The sequence below is a fragment of the Sitophilus oryzae genome, unplaced genomic scaffold (assembly GCF_002938485.1).
Source record: "Sitophilus oryzae breed Bouriz unplaced genomic scaffold, Soryzae_2.0 scaffold_1667_pilon_pilon, whole genome shotgun sequence".
NCBI classification, from domain to species: Eukaryota; Metazoa; Arthropoda; class Insecta; order Coleoptera; family Curculionidae; genus Sitophilus; species Sitophilus oryzae.
In genome coordinates, this window is record NW_022146355.1 from 416,787 (window position 1) to 439,882 (window position 23,096).

Sequence of the window (23,096 nt, forward strand, 5' to 3'; positions counted from 1 at the left end):
AAAATGTCTCACAAAAATATTACGAATTTAGAATACAGGATGAGACTTAAGAAATAAGTGCAATTATTTTTAGGAGTGGTATAATTATTTGGCTTCAGGAACACACCTATAAGCTTTTTTTTGCATTTTTTTGGAAATATTTGGAATTTTTTAAAAAAAAAATATTTTTACTTAAAAAAATTGGCGCCGGGAGGCACGTATAGCCGCCCATACTAAAATATGTTAGTAAAAAGTTGGTAGGCAGTTCTTTTAGTTTCAAAGTAAAGGAATTTTACCGATTTTTTTTATCTCTAAAACTGCGGCTTTGACTGATTTTGATGTTATTACAAATTTTGTTGCAAATATTATTCCTAATAAATGGTGAAACATCTAGACCCTTAAATGTTAGAATTAAAGAAAATAAAGATTATTTAAGAAAGGGAGATTTTCACAAATCTAAGATTTGTCAGCATTCATGGGACACAGGGCACAGAATAAATTTTAATAACGCCAAAATTATAATGAAAGAAGCGATAGCCTCTAAAAGAAAAATAAAAGAGACTTTTTTAATTCAATCTAATAAAAATAAATGTATTGCTCGTGCATCTGTAGATGTTAGTAATGTATGGCAATCGCTTCTTTGATTTTAAAGAACATTACATAAATAAACATAACATACATGAAATTTAAAAATAATCATACAGAAAGTTTGGGCTTTTTGGTTTTACCTTATTAAGTAATTATCAGGTAGTAATTGTTAATTTTGAAGTGTAACTTAATATAATGTCATTTTAACAGAACGTCAACGATTTCTTGTAGACGTATCTGTTTTCAAAAGTAAAGTGTTCTCGAATAGTTCAATTTAAATATTTTAAATAGTTTTTTTCTTGATTCTTTATATTTTTTTGCTTCCGACGACGGAAAGAGAAAACTTTCCGAAACGTTAAGCATTTTTTTTTCTGTTAGGCAAATTTTTATTACTGTAAACACAACTTCTGACAAGCAGCGTCCGTTTAGGTTTAACGCCAGAAGTGTTTACAGGAAATAACTATTTTATTTTGTAGATTTTTCTTGCAGTGCAGTGGCGAAAAACCCATAAGGATTTTTTTGGATAGATGAATCCGCCACATAGGTATAGACATTTTTTATTATTCCTAATCTTAAATTGAAAACCGCGTTTCGCTAGCTACTGTAATTTTGGAGTTTCGATTTTTTAAAATGTTTAACCCACTCCCATATCCCATGTCGATCTTAGCCTACCATACCCGAGACCATACCTGTTGGTATGGTCGGCTAAAAACATAATATCTTGATAATATTACAATATAGGTAGTATATTAAATTTACAGGAAAGAAAACTCACAAAAGGGGGGGGGGGAGAGATCTAGTAAGTCTCAAAATTTAAGTCAAAAATCTTTTTTTTTTAATTTTCGAAGTAAAATAACTCGGTTATTCTGGACTTTTTGAAAAACGATAAAGAGAAAAATATGTTTCATTTATCGAGATCTACCAGCCCTGAAAATATATGCACTTATTAAAGATTCACCCCGTATAATTGATACCCTGTGTAAAAATAGTTTATAATCAAAAACTTTATTAACAGAAAATATTCTAATGTTTAATAATTTATTCATAAAATACGAAGATGTCGTGTGCCCCTTAATAAGGTGCAAGCTTGTAATTTTCTATAGAACAACTTTTGAATTATAGATAATAATATAATGATTGGTTAGGTTAGATTTTATTTTAAAATTTATAAAAAGATCTATATTAAAATATTCTCTTTGTAAAATATTTTTAGAATTACAACAAAAATATATTTACCACTATCGTAACCAGTCTATTTTAGTATAATTTTCTTCCATCGTGTACATTTGAATAACATGGTTATTACGTTATTTATAAGTATATATCACTAAATTTAGACTGTAATTAAAAATACTTATAATTGGACAAGTTAGAAGTATATAATTTATTTTTCTCCCTTTTAAGATTTTGATTGACAGTTCCAACTAAATAATTTTAGACGAAAATTACTAATAATTTATATACAGTTGTAGAGATTCTAGCATTTTCAAAGATGTCACTAAATTACAAATTGACGATAAAACGCTAAATTTTCAAAAGTGAATAATTTAATCATTACTATGCAATAAATAAATATCAGTCATAAAAAAGGGGTGATGGTAACACAAACACAACAACCCAAATAAGAACAAACTTTACCTTAACGCAGCATCTTCGAACTACAACTGGTATTCGCCAAGGCGACAGCCTCAGCCCTCTGTTATTCAACACAATCATGGATCAAGTAATAAAAACCGTCAAGAATACTGGATTAGGATATCGAATGGGAATGCATAAAGTAAACATATTTTGCTATGCCGATGACGCAGTACTTATGCAGAGTCAGAGGACGACCTCCAAAGAATGCTACAAGCTTTTAACAGACAGGCAGAAAAACTTAACATGCAAATTTCCACAAATAAGACCAAATGCATGACCATTACAAAGGAGCCTCTACGGTGCAAATTGGTAATAAAAAACAAAACTATTGATCAGATAATGTCATTCGAATACCTCGGATGCAAAATTACAAGCTCAGGATTCCTGGAAGAAGAAGTAAGGAAACAAGCCAATAAAGCTGCCGCAATATCAGGACATCTTAAATATCCCATATGGAAAAACAAACATTTGAGTACAGAATGTAAGTCAAGAATATACAAAACCTGCATACGACCAGTGATGACATATGGTGCGGAAACCAGAGCTGAAACATCAGTAACAAAGAGAATCCTACGAACTACTGAAATGAAGACCTTAAGAATGATAACTGGATACACATTGAGGGACAGACAGAGAAATGTAGACATAAGAGAAAAGTGCCAAACAAACGACGTTGTCAGATGGATAAGGCAGAGAAGAAGAGAATGGAACCAGCATGTCAATAGAATGGGCCCCGACAGAATGGCCATAATAATTCGCAACAACGTACCCCATGGCAGAAGACCTACTGGACGACCACCTAAACGTTGGCAAGACAATTGGCAGTCAACCTCGCAAGAGTTGTTTAGACGAGGAGGAAACCGGAACTAAACAGGCGATACGCCTTCTAAAAGAAGAAGAAGAAGAAGAAAAAAGGGGTGATGGTACCTTTTAGGTATTTTGCCAATCTTGAAGATGTAAATTTGATATTAATATTTATGTTCTACATTTAATGTTTTAACGTTTTAAGTACGGATCGTCGGCTAAATGTGTGAGATCCCTTCAATAAAATTATTTATTTTTTGACCAAATTTGAGGTTAGAATAGAGCTTTCTCTATTAAGTTTAATAAGAGTGACAAAGAACACGCAGGATTAGTTTATTTTTTGTCTTTTGCTCGCGTCTGCGCATATCGCTGACGGTAACAATGAAATATTGATAATCGGGATTTTCTTTTAATTATACTTTCTTATTAATTTTGACAGAGAGATATCCAAAGAGAGAAAAAAAAAACAGAAAAACTTAAACAGAGAGATATCCAAAGAAATCAGAAAGCATAGGAGGCAACAGAATACGGAAAAAATTAGGAACGTCATAGAGAAGAATCAAAGTTTGAAGATATTGAGAAATAGTATAATGAGAAGAAAAGAAATACAAAAGATCAAGGATATGCACGGCAACATAGTAACAGACAAACAGGAAATCCTACACTCTATTAAACTTTTCTATCAAGAACTTTACACATCAAAACAGCAGGGGATCAGAACCGACATCCGAAAGGTAATAAATCAGGGGTATGGAGCTGAAACGCTTACTTTGACAAAAAAGAACATACATAGAATACAGGTTATGCAACGGAAAATGGAAAGGTCTATGTTGGGAGTTACACTCAGAGATAAAATACCCAATCATACAATACGAAATCGAACAGGAGTAAGAGATGCGGTGATATCTGTCTTACATCTTAAATGGAATTGGGCAGGACATGTGGCTAGGATGACAGATGGACGGTGGACAAAGAGACTTGTGGAATGGAGACCGAGACACGAGGCCTATAGAAGCAGAGGACGACTTCCTAGTCGATGGACAGATGACATTAAGAGGGTGGCTGGAAACTGGATTCAAGTGGCACAAAATAGAAGGAAATGGCTAGAGTTAAGGGAGGCTTTTGTTCAGCAGTGGACGGTATAAGCTAACTGATGATGATGATGATGATTAATTTTGAATAAATAGCGGTAGCGATATTAAGTTGATAAGAATAGATATTATATTTTGATCTGTGTTAAAGGTTGAGAAGAGGATCACAATGCTAAAAGCGTTCGCCGTAACCGAGTTTTGATTGCTTTGGTTTCAACATTTTTTTTTGGGGGGGGGGGGGTTGTTTTTCGTGTTATTTATGGACTATCCGCAATTTTTTTCGTTGGAAAATGTCATTATAAGTGTTCCTCTTCTCAATTCTGTATAGACAATTTTAAAATTTTATGTACCTAAAAGGTACCAGACCGAAAAAAAGGTGCAGTTTGGTTTGCGCAAATTAAGATTAATATTTGTTATCACATACTCACAATGTAAAATTATACCTGCCTGAGATATTTAAACTTTTATATTAATAACTTAATTATTGATATCTTATACAAATATATCCTCCAAAGTTTTATTTTCTTCCCCATCGTAACAGCCCTGGCTTTTTCCATTTTGAAATAGAAGGTGTGTTATTTTTCCAAAGGTTTTTTACGTAATAGTCAACTTCCAAACATTTATCAGAGTACTCGTATCATACTTTTTATTTACTAACACTGCTGGACTTGTTGCTTTATGGTTTAATTTCGTTCTCCAGAACTTATGGATTCACACACAACATGGCATAGAACACTTTTTAAACTTTTGTGGTACTTCTGGAGTTCCTTCGTAGCTCCTTTGTTCCGTCGTAGTACTCAGTATTACATAAGACCGACCCGACATTCTCAATCGCCTGTTCATAACTAACTAAATCGAACATAGTGTTTCTCTCAACTTAGCATTCTTGTTACATAATATTTAGTGTCATTCTCTGAATTATAAAAAACTAAATCAATATAAAAAACATAATACATTAATCTACATACAGGGTGGCCCATTGAAAACGTTCCGCAAGGCATAAAGGCCAGGGTATTTTTTTTTTCAGAAAATTCAAAAACACGTCAATTTTGTTTGTTAGGGGACAACTTTTGCCCCAAAAATGATTGCAAAATCTTCAACCCTCTAAGCGGAGGTGTCATCCCCCAACTTTTTTCAAATGGGAAGGGGGGTCAAGTGGTACCGCAATGAAAAGAGTTTTTTATTCTCTATACTTTCCCGCTTCGTTTTTGAAAATCGGTCGAGTCATTGAGAAAATATGAAGGATTGAAATTTGAAAAGTTTATTTAAACATTTATCAGAGTAAATAATAAGGATAAATTCCTTCGACCAATTTGCTGTTTTTTCTTTTTATTTTTAGATGTTTCCGCATTTTTTCACTTGCCGCAAGGTTGAACGATCAGGTGCGGTAGTTGCTAGATAGCTGTTCTGTGACTTATGCGTTGATATTCTTCTCAATATCGTTAAACTTTTTAATAATTATGGTGTACTCACTTGGAGAAAAAGTGGAAATAATCGAACTTTATTTTAAAAATATTGAATGTAGCAATCGGGTTTCGCAGATATTCAATGAATGTCATCCTGAAAAACACCTTTATGGCAAAATTGTTCGCGAGTTAGTAGCAAAATTTCACGAAACTGGTTCCGTTATGAATAAAAAGAGGCAGAGGGAAAACCCTGTAGTAAATAAAGCTATGGAGGTATTCGTATTGGGCCAAGTTACCATGGATAGTACGCTGAGTACAAGAATTAGTAGGCGTGAATCGTACCAGTGTCCAAAGGATATTATAAAAACACAAGTTCCACCCGTACAAAATTTAGTTGGTACCAGAACTCAACGAAGACGATTTTGATCGTCGCTTGCAGTTTTGTGAAACTGTAAGTGAACGAGTGGCGAATGATAATAATTTCCTATTTAATGTGTGTTTTCCGGATGAGTGTACTCTCTTTTTGAACGGTGTAGTTAACCGGCATAACTGTCGGCACTGGACTGAGGGATTTTTCACGAGGTGCACACACAAAACCCTCAGAAATTGAACGTCTGGGCTGGTATTTTTGGAAATTCTATTTTGTGTCAGTTTAACGATATTGAGAAGAACTTCAACGCACAAGTCACAGAACAGCTATCTAGCAACTACCGCACCTGATCGTTCAACCTCGTGGCAAGTGAAAAAAATGCGTAAACATCTAGAAATAATAAGAAAAAACCTCAAATTGATCGAAGGAATTTATTCTTATCATTTACTCTGATAAATGTTTAAATAAACTTTTCAAATTTCAATCCTTCATATTTTCTCAATGACTCGACCGATTTTCAAAAACGAAGCGGGAAAGTATAGGGAATAAAAAGCCCTTTTCATTGCGGTACCACTTGACCCCCCTTCCCATTTGAAAAAAAGTTGGGGGATGACACCCCCGCTTAGAGGGTGGAAGATTTTGCAATCATTTTTGGGGCAAAAGTTGTCCTCCTGACAAACAAAATTGACGTGTTTTTGGATTTTTTGAAAAAAAAATACCCTAGCTGTTATGCCTTGCGTAACGTTTTCGATGGGGCTGTATATAAAATGCTAATGTGTATCTGTGTCGTCTCTCCTGAAGTAACGACTTGCTCTAGTGCTTTTTTTACTAAAAGATAGCTAGTTGGCTCTTCTAAAAACTGTCGTCGGCGGATTTTTTGTTTTTCATTTAATTAAAAAAATTATAAAGTTTTTTTTTCCGATGTTGATGTCGTGACGATTGCGCCAGGGTATCTCTACCGTGAGGCTAACAAGGGCACGGTAGAGATACCGATTTTCGTCGGTACAAATTTGCGATATCTGCCATAGGACCGATTGGTAACTATGACAACAACAATTAACACATTTTTACTATACAGGGTTGTTCACCACATACGACACGGAGTATTGTAGCTAAACTATAAGATTTTTACAAATTGTAAGTTTTGGGTTCGATGAAGGAATATTAGAGGTACAATTTAAAAATAATTTTACAAGATACAGAGTGTCCCAAATAAGTAAAAAATATCAAAGTTGTATTTTTTTAAATGGAACACCCTGTATATTATTACATTTTTAGTTTCTACGATTAAAATAAAGGTAAATTTGATTAAGGTTTATTATACTTAAACCTTACCGTTTTTGAAATATTTTCAATTTTGTGAAATTGCAGTAAAAATTTTAAGGCTTCATTTCTCCAAGGGTATCAAAGTTTTTAATACTAAATATTTACTGAAGTTTATTTACTGATCAGTTATTGTGTTGCAATAATAAAAATAATACTACCTTATACAGAGTGTCTAAAAATTTATTTTAAATAATTATTAGATTCAAACGGCAATAACTTGTTTAATTTAAATGGAACACCCTGTATATTTTACCAGAATCAGCACAATTTAATTGTCTATCAAATTATATTATACCATTTTTTACCTATCTCTTTAAGTTTTCGTAGAAAATGCATTTTCTTGTAATTTAGAACTTATTTATCAATATACCCATGGACTATTGACATTTTAGATTATTTTTAAAGATGTACCAAATTTTTAAAGAGTACAGATACTAATATTGTCGATATAATTCGTTTATTTCATTAAAAAATAAAAAAAACTGTTAAAATATTTGTTAAAGAGGATCAATTAATATGATTCCAGTATTCAAACTACATTATAAAATTTATTTTAAATAATTATTAGATTCAAACGGCAATAACTTGTTTAATTTAAATGGAACACCCTGTATATTTTACGAGAATCAGATGCACAATTTAATTGTCTATCAAATTATATTATACCATTTTTTACCTATCTCTTTAAGTTTCCGTAGAAAATGCATTTTCTTGTAATTTAGAACTTATTTACCAATATACCCATGGACTATTGACATTTTAGATTATTTTTAAAGATGTACCAAATTTTACAGAGTACAGATACTAATATTGTCGATATAATTCGTTTATTTCATTAAAAAATAAAAAAAAACTGTTTAAATATTTGTTAAAGAGGATCAGTTAATATGATTCCAGTATTCAAACAACATTAACTGACTGTTTGCTTTGATTAATAATAATTGCTCCAAATACTAAAAAACTGAATTTTGTATGGGCATTAGACAGTGTGATAAAAAGTAACACCTTAAAAATGATATTTCATTTTTTAATAAATGCTTATTTATAACTACAGAGACTTTAATTTGATAACTTATTATTATATTGATTTCTGACTCAAATCCACATTTATTTATAATAATTTAATAACGAACACAATTAAGTATGTAATTAATTAGTATATGGGCGCAAATAATGGTGTTATATTTAATTAATGGTATACTCTTTTATAAAGATTTAAATAGTTTTCTTTTTGCATACAAATGGGCTAGTAATATTATCGTTTTGCTAAAAACGATAATATTACTAGTCTGTACATTTTGTACATTTGTTGCTTTAAAAACAATCTAAAATGTCAATATTCCATTGATATATTGATAAATGAGGTCTAAATTATAAGAAAATGCATTTTATACGAAAACTTGAAGGGATAGGTAAAAAATGGTATAATACAATTTGATAGACAATTTAATTGTGCATCTGATTTCCTAAAATATACAGGGCATTCTATTTAAATTAAAGAAGTTGTTGCCGTTTGAAGTTAATAATTATTTAAAGTAAATTTTTAGACACTCTCTATAAAGTAGTATTATTTTTATTATTGCAACACAATAACTGATCAATAAATAAACTTCATTAAATATTTAGTATTAAAAACATTGATACCCTTGGAGAAATAAAGCTTTAAAATTTTTACTGCAATTTCACAAAATTGAAAATATTTCAAAAACGTAATGTTTAAGTATAATAAACCTTAATCAAATTTACCTTTATTTTAATCGTAGAAACTAAAAATGTAATAATATACAGGGTGTTCTATTTAAAAAAATACAACTTTGATATTTTTTATTTATTTGGGACACTCTGTATCTTGTAAAAATATTTTTAAATTGTAGCTCTAATAGTCCTTCAACGAACCCCAAACTTACAATTTGCAAAAATCTCATCGTTTAGCTACAATACTCCGTGTCGTATGTGGTGAACAACCCTGTATACAAATACGTATCGAGAGCTGTCGTAACTTACCGATACCGACGATTTTACAGAATAGCGCCCCACAGGCTTCAACTAGTTATTAATATTTATCAAAGTAATAATTATTACCAAAAAAATGGATGTCATATTTATTGTTTTTGTGGTTTTATTCTGTATAATTATGTTATTATGTATGCATAGGGACCACAAACATAAATAGAAATTACAGTTTTTATCATTACCTTTTTATATATCGGAGTGGCTAAATATAAATTCTTTAAATTAATGGAATATTTAATACAAATGATTATACATACATGTATATTTACATTTTACGCCAGCACTGTGGGCTTTATTAAATGAAACGCAAATATTTGTTTATATTTTGGGGCGTTGTTAATTTAATTTCGAATCGACTAATTTCTGATATCGCCATTCTTTAATTTGTTTACCAATATTTTGCAGTATACACGGTAAATAATGGAAATAAATGCAATTACAAATAGCGGGTATATACGTTCTAAATATAGAAAAATATTGACATTAGTTTTAAATTAATTTGAAAAAATCGGAATAAAAGTTTAGTGTCTTCGAAACCAAGCATTTTAGTACATACATTTACATTGTACGCGCTATTTTAGTTATTTTTATATGCAGAATATGCAGCCGTACTTTCCCAAATACAATTCGGACCACCCTGTATATCAGAGCCTAAAAATATTGAAAATATTAAAAATTATGTAATATATTCCTCTATATTTTTAGCTCCAACTTTTGGAAAGCGCCACAGCCAAGCAATCATCTTGTGTATAATGATGTTCCTAGCCTTTGCGATAAGAGTATCATTCTCTGTAGCTATTGTGGCTATGACAACACCGTCAGCCAACAGGAATCCAAATATACCAGTAAGTAATTTTTATGAACCCTTAAGATCTCCATAAAATTTAGCTATGAGTGAGACTGGTCTTAGTTTTGAACAAAAACCAGGACACAGACCTAGACTCGGCATCAGTCTACAAGACCAAGACCGACCAGTGAAAGACTTACCCAAGACCAAAAGCACTATCCGGCATACATGACACTTGGAGTTGACTACTTTATTAAAAATTACTGTTTTGATTTATTACACATAGAGTTTTTCTAACTTCTGCATAAAATTTTTGAAGAAAAAAATGTCGAAACAGCAACTGTTAAAATTGCCTTATATCTATCAAAAATAGTAGATAAAGTAGTACTTTAACCGCAAGAGTATATAGAGTAAATGATACTTTAACAGCGAGGATAGGTTAAAAACTTTATATCTTTTTTTAATTGCTTCCATTTTTGAAAATTTTTGTATTCCTTTTCATAAGTTATTCGGGATTTAAATTGAAGTAGTTTGGATATGGCGTTTGTCGCCTCAGCCTGAATATCTGTTGGTAATTTACTTATTTCGTTTTGAGCTATTTCTGGCTCCAATTCATTCATCAATCGACACGAAAGATAATTAAAAAAATATTGACTCAAAACTGACAACTAAAAAGACAGCTTTATTTATTTGTCAAATTACGTAGAAACCAACGCCCACCCAGCACAATATTTTTTCTACTCGTAATAAATTCCTTGAAATAATAATTTCTGAATGTTTTTTAAAACGTAATTCGCTATGGAAGAAAATATTATTTTATACACGACAATAAAATTGCATTATCGTTTCCCGAAATTAATTCACTCGATTCATTCGATTCACTAAAGACGATAAAATACCATTTTATCCTCTTGTGTAAAAAATAACTATTATTTAAAGATGAATTTCTATGTAGACAGTGATTGTATTAAAAATCTATTTAAAAAATGTAAAACTTGCATGAGTTTTACAGTAATATTAAGATCAAGACAACTTATAGACTGCAAAACCAAGACCTTTTGGTCTTGCATTTCCTCATCACTAAGAAATATGTATTTTAATAAATTTCGAATTTTTAGACGTACCCTGAATGGAAGGATAAAAGTGTTGCATTATCAGCATTTTTTTGGGGATACATAATACCACAACTGTTTGCTGGGTGGATAGCAGTACAATATGGTAAAGAATTTCTAATATTGGTAGATTTTTATATCATTTTTTATTTGGTGAAGGGTTCATTTCTTGAAAATATCTTTTAAAAAGTCTCTTGAAGTGCCTATTGAAAAAGTTTTCCTATAAAATAACAGAGTGCCTGGTCTGAACGGAAATTTGTAAATAAATAGCCATAACCAAGAGAAAGTACTAAAGTTTCAGTAGGTTTATCTCCACTCCTCCACAGAACTAAAAAATAAAATACTGTTACGTTTTTCGTCGGTTCCGTGTGGATAGAAAGTCACAATTTATTTAAACACTATTTATTTAACACTAATTAACAAAAACAATAACGATAAAAGACTTATAGAACTATTTACAAACGATTTATAACTAAGAATTTATTTTGAATTTTAGCGCGTCAACTGCACTCGTATATTTATAACTGCTCTCTCTAGGCCACAGCCGCCGGCTTTTATACCTACAGCTAAAAGAACTCTAGAATAGTCCATAGATCGTTAGGTGCATAGAGAAGGTTTCGATTGTTCTCGTATGTACTTCTCCATTCCAGTGGAACTCGTTTCTTCTCGAATCATCGAATGAATCATTACGGTGTCTATTCTTTAATGCGATGTTAAGGTCATCCGAGGGCGGGCTATATAGTTAGGTTAGGTCGAGTCCACACCGGTCCGCAACAATACTATATCTATAGTATATACTGGGTGGTCAGAACTGTATTGCGGAAACTTCGGCAGCATATTCTGCAGGTAAAAATAAGTAAAAAAGTTCGTATAAATGTATGTCCTAAAATGCTTAGTTTCGGAGATACAGGGTGTAGATGTTTCAATTTTATTTCGATTTTTTCCAAATAATTTCTGAAGTAGCGTCAATATTTGGATGAAAATTGATGTCTGGGAGTTTTTTGACATGAAAAATTTGATTTTGATGTCAATATAACTCCTATTTGCTGGGGGCGCCACCTACATGTGTTTTAACTGTTTTGAAGGGTAGTAACTTTCGTACGTACCTGTATAAATCTGCTTAGTAAAAAATATACATTTCCGTGATTTTTTACGTATAAAATATCTCTTGGTAAAAATCGCTACGAGCAACCATTCTCAAGATATTTACAATGGAAATAGTCAATACATGCCATTATTAACTAAAAATAAACCTGTTGAGTAGATAGTTATTTGACTGAAATGATAAATTTGGGAACTTTTTTTTTTAATTAATTATAAATTTTTCTTGGAACGAATGATGACAAAACAGTTTCTGTTGAACTTTTGGTCCAAAAACATTGTCAAAGATGACAATTTATGTTATTGATGACAGGTATTCAGAATTTCGATTCCAAATATCTCGAAAACCATTATTCGTAGTATATTTCTTACCAACTAGTTTTATACAGGTACGGACGAAAAGTTATTACTTTTAAAAGCAGTTAAAAAATATGTAGGTGGCGCCCTCTACAAGTAAGAGTCATATTGACATCAAAATCAAATTTCTCATGTCAAAAAACTCCCAGACACCAATTTTCATCCAAATATTGACGCTACTTCAGAAATTATTTGGAAAAAATCGAAAGAAAATTGAAATTTCTACACCCTGTATCTCCGAAACTAAATATTTTAGGACATACATTTATACGAATTTTTTATTTATTTTTATATGCAGAATATACTGCTGAAGTTTCCGGAATACAGTTCCCCGGACCACCCTGTATATTTTTTTTCTCAGAATCAACGTGTATTATCGCGTATAGACGTATTGACAGGCTCATTAGATAAGTCATTTTTTGTTAAATCGGTAAAAATCGGTAAAGTTTTTTTTAATTGGAAATGTGAGTTTTGAGAAAACTATACTATGAATCCAATTGTAATTAATGCTGTATTTTATAATAGATTTTTTTATATCTAGGTCCAAAATGGTTCTTGATCGGTTGTATGGCTGTATGTGGCGGCATGTGTATAGTCCTACCGGGTATGGCAGCTTTAGTAGGGTCTATGGGTGTAATGGCCAGTAGAGCTATACAGGGATTCTGTCAAGGATTTATAGTTCCTTGCGTCCATTGTGCCATAAGTCGTTGGGTACCACCTGCAGAAAGATCTAGATTAGCAACAATAGTATATTCTGGTAAGCATAATTTTATTTTCTCGGATTTAGCAATATATCAAAACAACGTAGCTATGTCTAATAAAAATATTCTATTTTGGATTTTTGTATCGGTGCCTTACAAAAAAAACGAGTCATGGTAGCTTTAGAAGTGACTTCGTTTGTTGTTCTGAAAAATATATTTTTGATCAGGAAGATCTCAAGTACATATCGGGAATTATAAAAGTTTTGTCTTAGAAAAAGTAGCTATAAAACTGTAAAAATAACGCTACAAGCTTTTCAACAACGTCTCATCCAAGGTAATCCAAGGTAGGTTCATATTAAAAAATGTTGAAGTAGCTAAGGGAAGTCAAAAAGTGTATCTCCATTTTAGTTCTTCCTTTAATCTTCAGATATATATTTGAGTTTTTTTTAATATACTAAGATATTTCCGCATGCATCTTTTCTTTTCAAATTGTTATACTGTATTGAAGGTATAAAGTTTAATAGACATAGTTCCATTTCATAGCATACTAATTACTTAATTGTCTGTAAAAACAATAGCAAAATTGAATTTTTACTAAGAGTAATTACAAAATTAAAATTATTTTTTTTTACTTCAGCTGGTCCTCTTGGCACAGTTACTGGTATGTTGCTAACTGGTGTGATATCAGCAAGTAATCTTGGCTGGCCTATGGTGTTCTATCTCTTTGGATCAGCATCAATTCTATGGGCCATCTTCAGTGCATACTTTAGTGCAAACAGTCCGTCAACGCATCCGAACATAAGCGAAGGAGAAAGATATTTTATAGAGAGCAGTTTAGGACAATCTGTAGATAAGCCGGTAACTTTATTAGATTTACTTAATTATACAGGGTAAGTCTTAAATAAGTGCAAATATTTTCAGGGCTGGTAGATCTCGATAAAAGAACATATTGGAACCATTTGGTTCTTAAGAGTTGTCTAAGGTGTCTCTGTTGCAATTTGTTTAGTTTTGTTTTGGTGCTTAAGTCATGATTGTAGAAAATCCTGTCTTTTAATTTCCAAAATGCTCTTGAGGCGCTGCTAATCCTGTGCTGAATTACAGAGTCGATATTGGCCTTTTCTGAAATCAAATTGCCGAGGTAATTGAATTCCGCTACATATTCCAATAGTCCTTCACAATTTTTTCACATTGTTGTGATCTTCCAGGGGAGTGCACATGATTTTAGGAGGCATATTATTTGAGGAAGGACTATGGACAGTTGGCAATATTCAGAGAGGATTCTAGTTCTTTAAAAATGAAAATTAATTATGCTTGTCCCATGTTATAGGATACAGCAAAAACTTTAACCCGTCTAGTAGTTCTTAAATTTTGTGTGGAATTATAACCTACGTAGGTTACTTCGTTTGACAATTCGTAAAAATATAATTAGATATTTAATTTCAGAAACCGAAAACACCTTGGAAAGCAATTTGCACATCTGTACCAGTGTGGGCCATCCTTGTCGGTCACTGCGGTAACAATTGGGGCTACTGGACATTGATGACTGAAATACCAACTTATATGAGCAAAGTAATGAACTTCGATATTAAAGAGGTAAGTATCAATCCAATATATATTTTTTTTCATTATCAATAACAATCTTCGTTGCAGAACAGTGTTCTATCGGCGCTACCGTACTTGGTCATGTGGATTTTAAATTTCTTCATTGGCTTTGCTTCTGATGCTTTAATAAATAGAAAAGTTCTAACAGTGGGCCATGCGAGGAAGTTATTTAATTCAATAGGTAAACACTCTAGTAACGTTATTAAGGTCATTTTATTATTAATTATTTTGATCTATTTTACATTCAGTATCCAATAATAATATTCTGTTTCGAAAATAAAGAACAGTATTTTCCAGTGTTATAGTCATTTAAATTTAACTTAACTGTATATCGAGCAGCTGAACAAATTAGGCAAAGTAAATAAAGTCCTCCAAGTTTCCAAGAAAACGTCCCCCTTGAAAACGGTCAAAACATTAACGATTGCATAAATTATAAATACTCGTGAGCCAAAATTTCAAGCAATTGCACTCTTGATAAAGCAATTAAGGACATAAACGCTCAGGGAAGAAAGGCAATCTCTATCGGGCGTCTCAAAAGTGGCTCACCCCTATTCGATATTCTTTTACTTTATTCGATAGAAGATGACATTCTAAATAGAATAGCAGGTATATCCAGAAGAGAAAGGTATGCGATACAATAAAATACGTGAAATTATGGGGGTCAATCGAACAATAGCTGATGACATAAGAACGAAACAACTAATATGGTATGGCCACGAACAAAGAATATCAGAGGAGAGGCTTCCGAAACAGATGCTCAACTGGACACCAGCGGGATAACGAAAAGCAACAACCACGCAAGAGCCGGAGAGAAGGAATAGACAAGGAGCTAAAAGAACGAGAGCTCGAAGACGACCTCTGGCTAACCAGGTTTAGGTTACGACCGTAACCTAAAATGAAGATACTCAAAGAAATTTTATCAGGACTTACTGAGTGGTTGCTTTTTCTGATTTTTTTTTAGATACCTATTCAGCTTACAATGCCCTGTTAGTAGACCCACTACAACTTTGACTGTCTTTCTGTCTGTGCTCTGGTGAATTTCTCCATTATTCTAGAAAGTTGTTGGCCACCCATAGTTTTGTATCCTTTCTCGTGACTGGTTTTGCAACACCGCAGAAGGGTTCTGGGCCTATGAATGGGCCTATGAATTGTTTGGCTATTCCATGAGCCTTGTTTGGATATTCCATCTGCTTTTTCGCTACACTTGTGACCCTCGTGCTTTGGTACCCATGCTAACATAACATTGCTACGCTCTTTACCTTTAGCGCTGCTTGGCTGTCTGTGGCTGCCTTATTACTCCTTCTTTACTTTACTTATTACTTTTTCTTTTCCTAACCCAACAAATTTCTTACAGTGTGTAAAAGCTTCCATAACAACAATAAATCAAGTGTGTCATATCATATAAACATGGATCACTGAGCGATCCCTTCCTAACAAATACAGGCGTTAGGCAGGGATGTGTCTTAGCGCCTCTCCTATTTAATATATTCATGGCAGCGCTCTCCATTATAGTGGATAGCAAACTGCAGGAGAGAGGTTTGGGCATTAGATACAGATACGACGGCGGTCTGTTCAACATAAAAAGACTCAGGGCAAAACCCGTACAAAATTCATCACAGAACTTCAATACGCTGACGACTGTGCTCTAATTGCAAATACGTTACAGCAATTGCAAGACATGTTGAACACATGGTCATACGAGGCTTTGGGACTTAAGTTGAACATCGATAAAACTAAAATCATGTGCACTTCTCCGAAAGATCACAACAATGCTATAAAAATCGGAGAACTATTGGAATATGCAGTTTGATTTCGGAAAAGGCCAATATCGACTCTGAAATCTAAAACAGGATTAGCAGCGCCTCAAGAGCATCCTGGAAATTAAAAGACAGGGTTTTCTACAATCATGATTTGAGCACAAAAACGAAACTTGCAGTGTACCGAGCAATAATAATTCCCACCATGTTATATGGAAGCGAAACCTGGGTGCCGTACCGCCGACACATGAACGCATTAAACAACTAGCAACAGAGACATCTTAGACAACTCTTAAGAATAAAATGATTCCATCATGTCTCAAATGTATCGGTCCTTGAAAAAGCTAACTGCGAGAGTATTGAAGTCATGATTACAAAGTCCCGCTTAAAATGGGCTGGTCACGTATGCAGAATGCAAGAAAACCGCATACCAAAATTTCTGTTTTACGGTGAGCTTGTTGACGGTTAAAGGAGGCCGGGTGGACAACTCAAAAGGTATAAGGATATTTTCCACGAAAACTTAAAGGGTATTAACAAGCAGAGTGAATGGGAAGAAGCAGCTCACAATAAAACGGAATGGAGAAAAATTGTAAAGTCAGTTAAGAGCGACAACCAAAAAGTAAAGAGGCAACAAAGCAATGAGATTTCCGAATGTCTGGAGTGCGGTAGACAGATAACAATGAATTGCCGTTGTTTCCGCTTGGAAAATTGTAACATCCTTAGATAAACTTAGGTAGAAATCGATTCCTTGTTTCAACCCTACTACAGTTGTCGTCTAAATCTACAATTTACCTTAAGACCAACTAAACCAAATATATTGAAATCATTTTTTCAGGATTGCTCATACCAGCATTATCTCTATTCTTTCTGGGTGTAACGCCGGGAAATGAACCAGTAAGGGCAGTAACTTTACTCGTTATAGCTGTCGGATTCGGTTCTGGAGTTTACTGCGGTTTCAACGTTAACCACGTGGATATATCACCTATCCATGCAGGGACATTGATGGGCATCACCAATACCATAGCAAATATAACTGGAATATTTGCACCTTTAATGGTGCAGATTATAGTAACAGATGAGGTAGGATATATGGAAAAATATACAGCTAGATTGTATTTTTATATAACTTTTTTTTGGTTTAGACTGATGCTACTCAATGGAAGATAATATTTTTCATCACAGCTATCATAAACGTTGCCACCGGTTTATTTTCCAATTTCTTTGCATCCGGAGAAGTTCAAAAATGGAATGACAGTCCATAACGATTGAGGTAATTATTGTGATTTTAATAAATAATACACACCCAACAAGCAAAATGTATTGCTGGAACATTGCTAAAACTTCGCAAAGCAAGGTGTAACATTGCTTTTTTCATTGTAGGGAGGTTTATGCAAGGTTTCAGGGTAGCTTAATCTTCCGCCAAATAACATTGCAGTGCTAGGTTGCATTTCACAATATTATTAAAACGTTGCTAATGTAACGTTCAAGAAAGTACTAATTTGGGATGTATTAGCAATATTGTTAATTTTACGTCAATACAATATTGGTAAAATTATATTATTAATTATAATTAACTGACTTATTGCTAAAATAATATAACAAAAAACAGATAATGTTTGCATTAAAAAACCATTTCATTCATCAGAGAGAAAATATCTCGGAAAATATAAAAATTATTTTTTAATATTTACTTATCAATTAATGAAACAGTTTTTTCTTGCAAACATTAGCAATTTTATGCAATTTTATGTTAACAATAATACATCAGTAATAGGTTATAATCAACAGAAACATTAATGGGTATTAAATTGTAGACTTTCAGATAGGTATAATATACTTTTATTAATATTGTATTGACGAAAAACATAAGCAATGTTGATAAAAATATGTAGGTATATCTCTATATCCATTGACTTAGAAAAATTAAAAATGCTCGATAAATATATCTCTACCAAGAAAGTCGAATTTGTCAAACAAATTGAAAAAAACAAATAAAAATTAGAAATTTATCACTTCAAAAATATCAAAAATACTGTCAAGTACTGAGAACTTAGTGATCTTTTCAGCTGCTCAATAAATAAGGAATTACTCAACTCTGACCTTCGAGTCGAATTTCTAAAATAGATCTTAAAGTTGAATGTCAGAAATAATACAAAATATATAGGTACAGTACATAAACATTATTTTATATTTTTTATTCAAAAATACAAAAGGAAAGTATAACATTAAATGTATGTAGAAGGAAAAGCAAACTTATATTTTAATTGATTTTTTGGATCTTTCATATTTTGTCTTCGCATGTTGAACTGTCTTATTCATGGTTTTAAATTCCTCTTCGGTAAAGTTTTGAAATCTATATCCAATCATTTCTAAAGTAGTAAAAATAAAAACAATCAGTTGTAATAAATATAAAAAAAAGCAATGAGATACTCTTTTGACAGTAATCTTTGAGGCCCCTTTATGTTCTTATTTTAAAAATTTCAAATGATTATAACATCATTAAAAAAATATTATTGAGAATAATTAATACTGAATATTATTTGTGATTTTATCATTAGATTGATATACTCGTATCCTGATTTTATCTACTTTAATTTTCAGTTGGCTAAAAGCTAACCTAAAACATAAAATTTAGCTCTAAAACAAACTAAACAAAATTTGTTATACTTATTACTAAAATACACATAAGTATTACTAAAATACACATAATAGTAAAATTATACTTACATTTACATTCATTAAAATCTCATTCGAAAAGCATAAAATGTGATACCAGAAACGTAAAAAACAAGTGCGTTAACCTAACCTAACTTCTTATACCGTATCACAGTACCGTATGATCGAAAAAAAAGACGTCAGAGTCAGCGATGGCTATGAAAAGAAAATCGCTGTCATTTTATATGGGGAATGTCATCGATATTCATTTCCAAGCCAACTAGACGCCGTTTTTTTTTCGATCCTATGGTATATTTGTTATATTATTAATTAATATTAAGTTGCGCGGATCTTTCATTTGAATCTTTGTTGCAATGTTGCAGAAAAAACGTTTTAATCACCATTCAAAAACAATGTTTCTGTAGCAAGGTTTTATCAATCACGACACAACCTTTAGAAATCAACATTACAAAGCAAACTGTTTGGGGATTAACTGCAATGTTGCAAATGTAATGTGAGGTTTTTTGCTTGGTGGGCAGCGAGCATCAAGGATTGAAATATATAGTTGGCTAGTCCCATTTTACTCGTTTGGTTGGGAATGTAAGCATTAAATCTGAATATTAATCGACTGTTATTAGTAGGAGCGATTCCAATTGTCAGCATTGTCTTGTCAACTATTTTATATCATGTTTGATAGTTTCGTATTTCTATAAGAATCAAACACAGTGTATCAATATATCAGTACATTTACTAGATTTTTTAAACATAGGTATTGTGAAATTCCAAATTAAGAAGAAGAGAAAATACGATTTCCACAGAGCGATATCCAAGAAAATGGCATTAAAAACAATCTACGAAAAAACAAAAGATGAAACGCAATAATAACAACGTCAATATAGGTATTCTCTCACCGCACAAACTTTCCATAGGTTTAAAGATAGAGAATTGTAACGAAAATGTATGTCCCAAAGGTGACAAATTGTTGATCTATTGTTTATATGTTTTTATCTCATTTGAGTGTGATAATTATTATATTGTAATGTATAATTGTATAGTAACATGTATATGCTGGTTTCATATACGAGCTTCAATGCAATTTGTATAAAACGCTTACAAATTATCTTAAGTTAACTTAATTATTTAATTAAATTTGACGTTATTGTATCATTGTTAAATTAAAACAAAAAATTAAATTTATTTTGGACCCATATTTTTATTTTATTTTTACCCACTATATCATTGCAGATAAAAATAAACATTTTTGACATAAGAAAGCAATAAACATTCTTAGTGTTTTAGAAAAATCTGCTAGCAAAATTATGGTACAGGATTGTTTTAAATTTAGGCTAATAAACAACCCTTCGATTAACCCTGTATTATAAGCCAAATACTAAACTTTATAAAGAGACTGAATTTACGAATTAAAGTTGATATATTTGTATACAGTTTGCTAAAAAAATCATGAAAATAGGGCTAAAATTATAAAAAATATACCACTTTGAAATGCTTGTTTACTTAAGCTGTCATGTGTTTCAAATCAATCGATAAATTTTCTTTATTTTAATCCCCTATGCCTCTTTAAGCCAACTCATCACCATTTTGTCTTCGTCTTAAGTATCCACTTACGTCAACTTGTCATCTGTCAAAAAATATCCATCCTCCACTCGTGAGCGAGCTTTTAACCTTCCCAGCCTTCTTGTTTCTTATTTTTCGTCTTCATCGATGACGAGAACGACGTCGCCGTCGCACCTTCCAACAAATTGAAACGGGAAATAGCTGAGGTGTACAAATGCTTTCGCTGACAGCTGTCATAGATTGAGACGTCTTAAAGAAACAATAATGCTTTTGAAATATTCCCGTTAGGTTGGGGAGTATTTGCATCCCATTTCGGCGATGCTCTGCTGGTCGAAGAGAAATGCGATAAGGAAGAGGGGAAACGATTTTACGCAACAGCGTATCTTTTTGGGTAGCTATTGATTGTGTCGGAAAGGCAGGAAATATTTAGGTGTTTTTCGTGTCATTTATTTGGTATTTTATTTGTCGGCAAGATATTTTTTTGTCTTCTGGGAATTAAATGCCACGGTTTCTTTGGCTTTTAATTTAGTAAGAGAAATAATATTGTGAGAGTCAAATTCTGAAACAAACAATTACTCTAAATAGACAAATTTTATTGTAAAATACGAAAGTTCCAAGATGTTGAACAAAATAAATTGTTTTTCATTTAATAAAAGAACGAAATATTTAGGCATTTTTCTTGTCACTTATTTTCTATTTTCAACAAGTCCACAAATGACGCTATGTTTTCCCTCCTTAATAAAGTTTACTCCCACTTAAATAACCATCATTCTGCAGCAACAATTTTCTAAGGCGTTCGACTGTGTAAATCATAATATCCTAATTAATAAACGGTTTGGCAGCACTATGTGTTCAGGGGGACATCTCTCGAATGATTTAAGTCGTATCTGAGCAGCAGAAGTCAACTTGTGAGGGTGATACCAAGTTGTCTTCTAGCAAGCCAATAGAATGTGGAGTACCACAAGGCTCAATAGTCCCTCGCGGTCGCAGTGGAGGGTCCCATGGGACCCACTCTTAGTCAATACAATACCACAAGGCTCAGTACTAAGCCATATTTTGTTTTTTGTTTTGATTAACGACATTGCTAATATATAAACATCAGTGAATAATGCTAAATCTAAACATCAGTGGTAAAATACGTCTTTTTCCGGACGACACTAGCTTCACAAGGAGCAACAAGGACGTCATAGGATTATATCAAATGACTTAATCACCATTAAATCTTGGTGCGATTCGAACCTCCTGAGTCTCAGCGTTTCTAAAACTAAAGCTTTGTCGTATAAAAACTCGCTGCAGCCTTTTGTACTTAACAACACCACCATTGACGTCGTAAAATCTGTAAATTTTTTAGGGCTTGTTGTACACAATTCTCCAAAAAGGGGACATGCATATCGAAGCTTTGTCGAAAAAATTAAGCTCTGCCTGTTTTGCATTAAAATCTGTTTCTAAGGAGCTTAACCTGTCAGTGGCTAGAACTGTTTATTATGCACTTTTTGAGTCGCACCTAAGGTATGCCTTTCCATTCTTGGGTACGTGTTGTGCGACTCAATTTGACCGTATTTTCAAGCTCCAGAAGAGAACTGTTCGATATTCACTGCGACTAAACAGCAGAACTCATTGCCAAGACTTTTTTAAAAAATTAAAAATATTAACTCTTTCTTCCTTATTTATATTTGTGTGTGTGTGTGTGAATCCGTTTGCCTAATACGTAAGCACGTAAGCATGTATCAGCTTTTCAAGAAAGGCCATCTCACACTTATCCACTCAGGAACGCGGAGCAAGATCTTTATCTACCTACCCCACGCTCAGAGTTAGTTAAAAGTTCAATATTATACAACTCGAAAAAAATGCACAATCACCTGCCATTTGAAATCAAATCATAACATCATTTTCTTCATTTCGCAAAGCATTGAAATCTTATTTACTAGACAAGGCTTCCGTAAATGACTTATATTTTCATAATCGAATTTGATCTTGTAAACACTGGTCTAATATTTGCAAATACTATATTTACTATAAACTTATTAAATATTTTTGAATCCTCTTTTTATTTTTTTATTCTTTGACATTGTAAACATTTATAAATGTTTATTTTAAACAATAAGACTGACAATGTAATTTGTATACTTGTTTTGTATTCTCTTTTGTTTGTTTACTTGTTTTGTTACTTCGTTACTTTGTTTGTATTTTATGTACTTTTCCTTTGTCTACAAATTATTTTTTTTTTGTTTTCC

General features: G+C 32.3%; 1 protein-coding gene across 1 annotated transcript in view; it reads left to right on the forward strand.

The window, feature by feature from the left end:
* Nucleotides 1-20,265, forward strand: part of LOC115880953 (putative inorganic phosphate cotransporter) — a 119,514-nt gene extending 99,249 nt beyond the window's left edge. Inside the window, exons 2-10 of the mRNA XM_030898292.1 lie at nt 9,921-10,060; nt 11,121-11,220; nt 13,114-13,329; nt 13,911-14,131; nt 14,717-14,866; nt 14,924-15,056; nt 17,468-17,712; nt 17,775-17,902; nt 20,057-20,265. Of these exons, the coding sequence (XP_030754152.1) occupies nt 9,921-10,060; nt 11,121-11,220; nt 13,114-13,329; nt 13,911-14,131; nt 14,717-14,866; nt 14,924-15,056; nt 17,468-17,712; nt 17,775-17,894 (1,325 nt within the window). The 3' untranslated portion in view covers nt 17,895-17,902; nt 20,057-20,265. The remainder of the gene's footprint in view (nt 1-9,920; nt 10,061-11,120; nt 11,221-13,113; nt 13,330-13,910; nt 14,132-14,716; nt 14,867-14,923; nt 15,057-17,467; nt 17,713-17,774; nt 17,903-20,056) is intronic.
* The last annotated feature ends 2,831 nt before the right edge of the window (nt 20,266-23,096 follow it).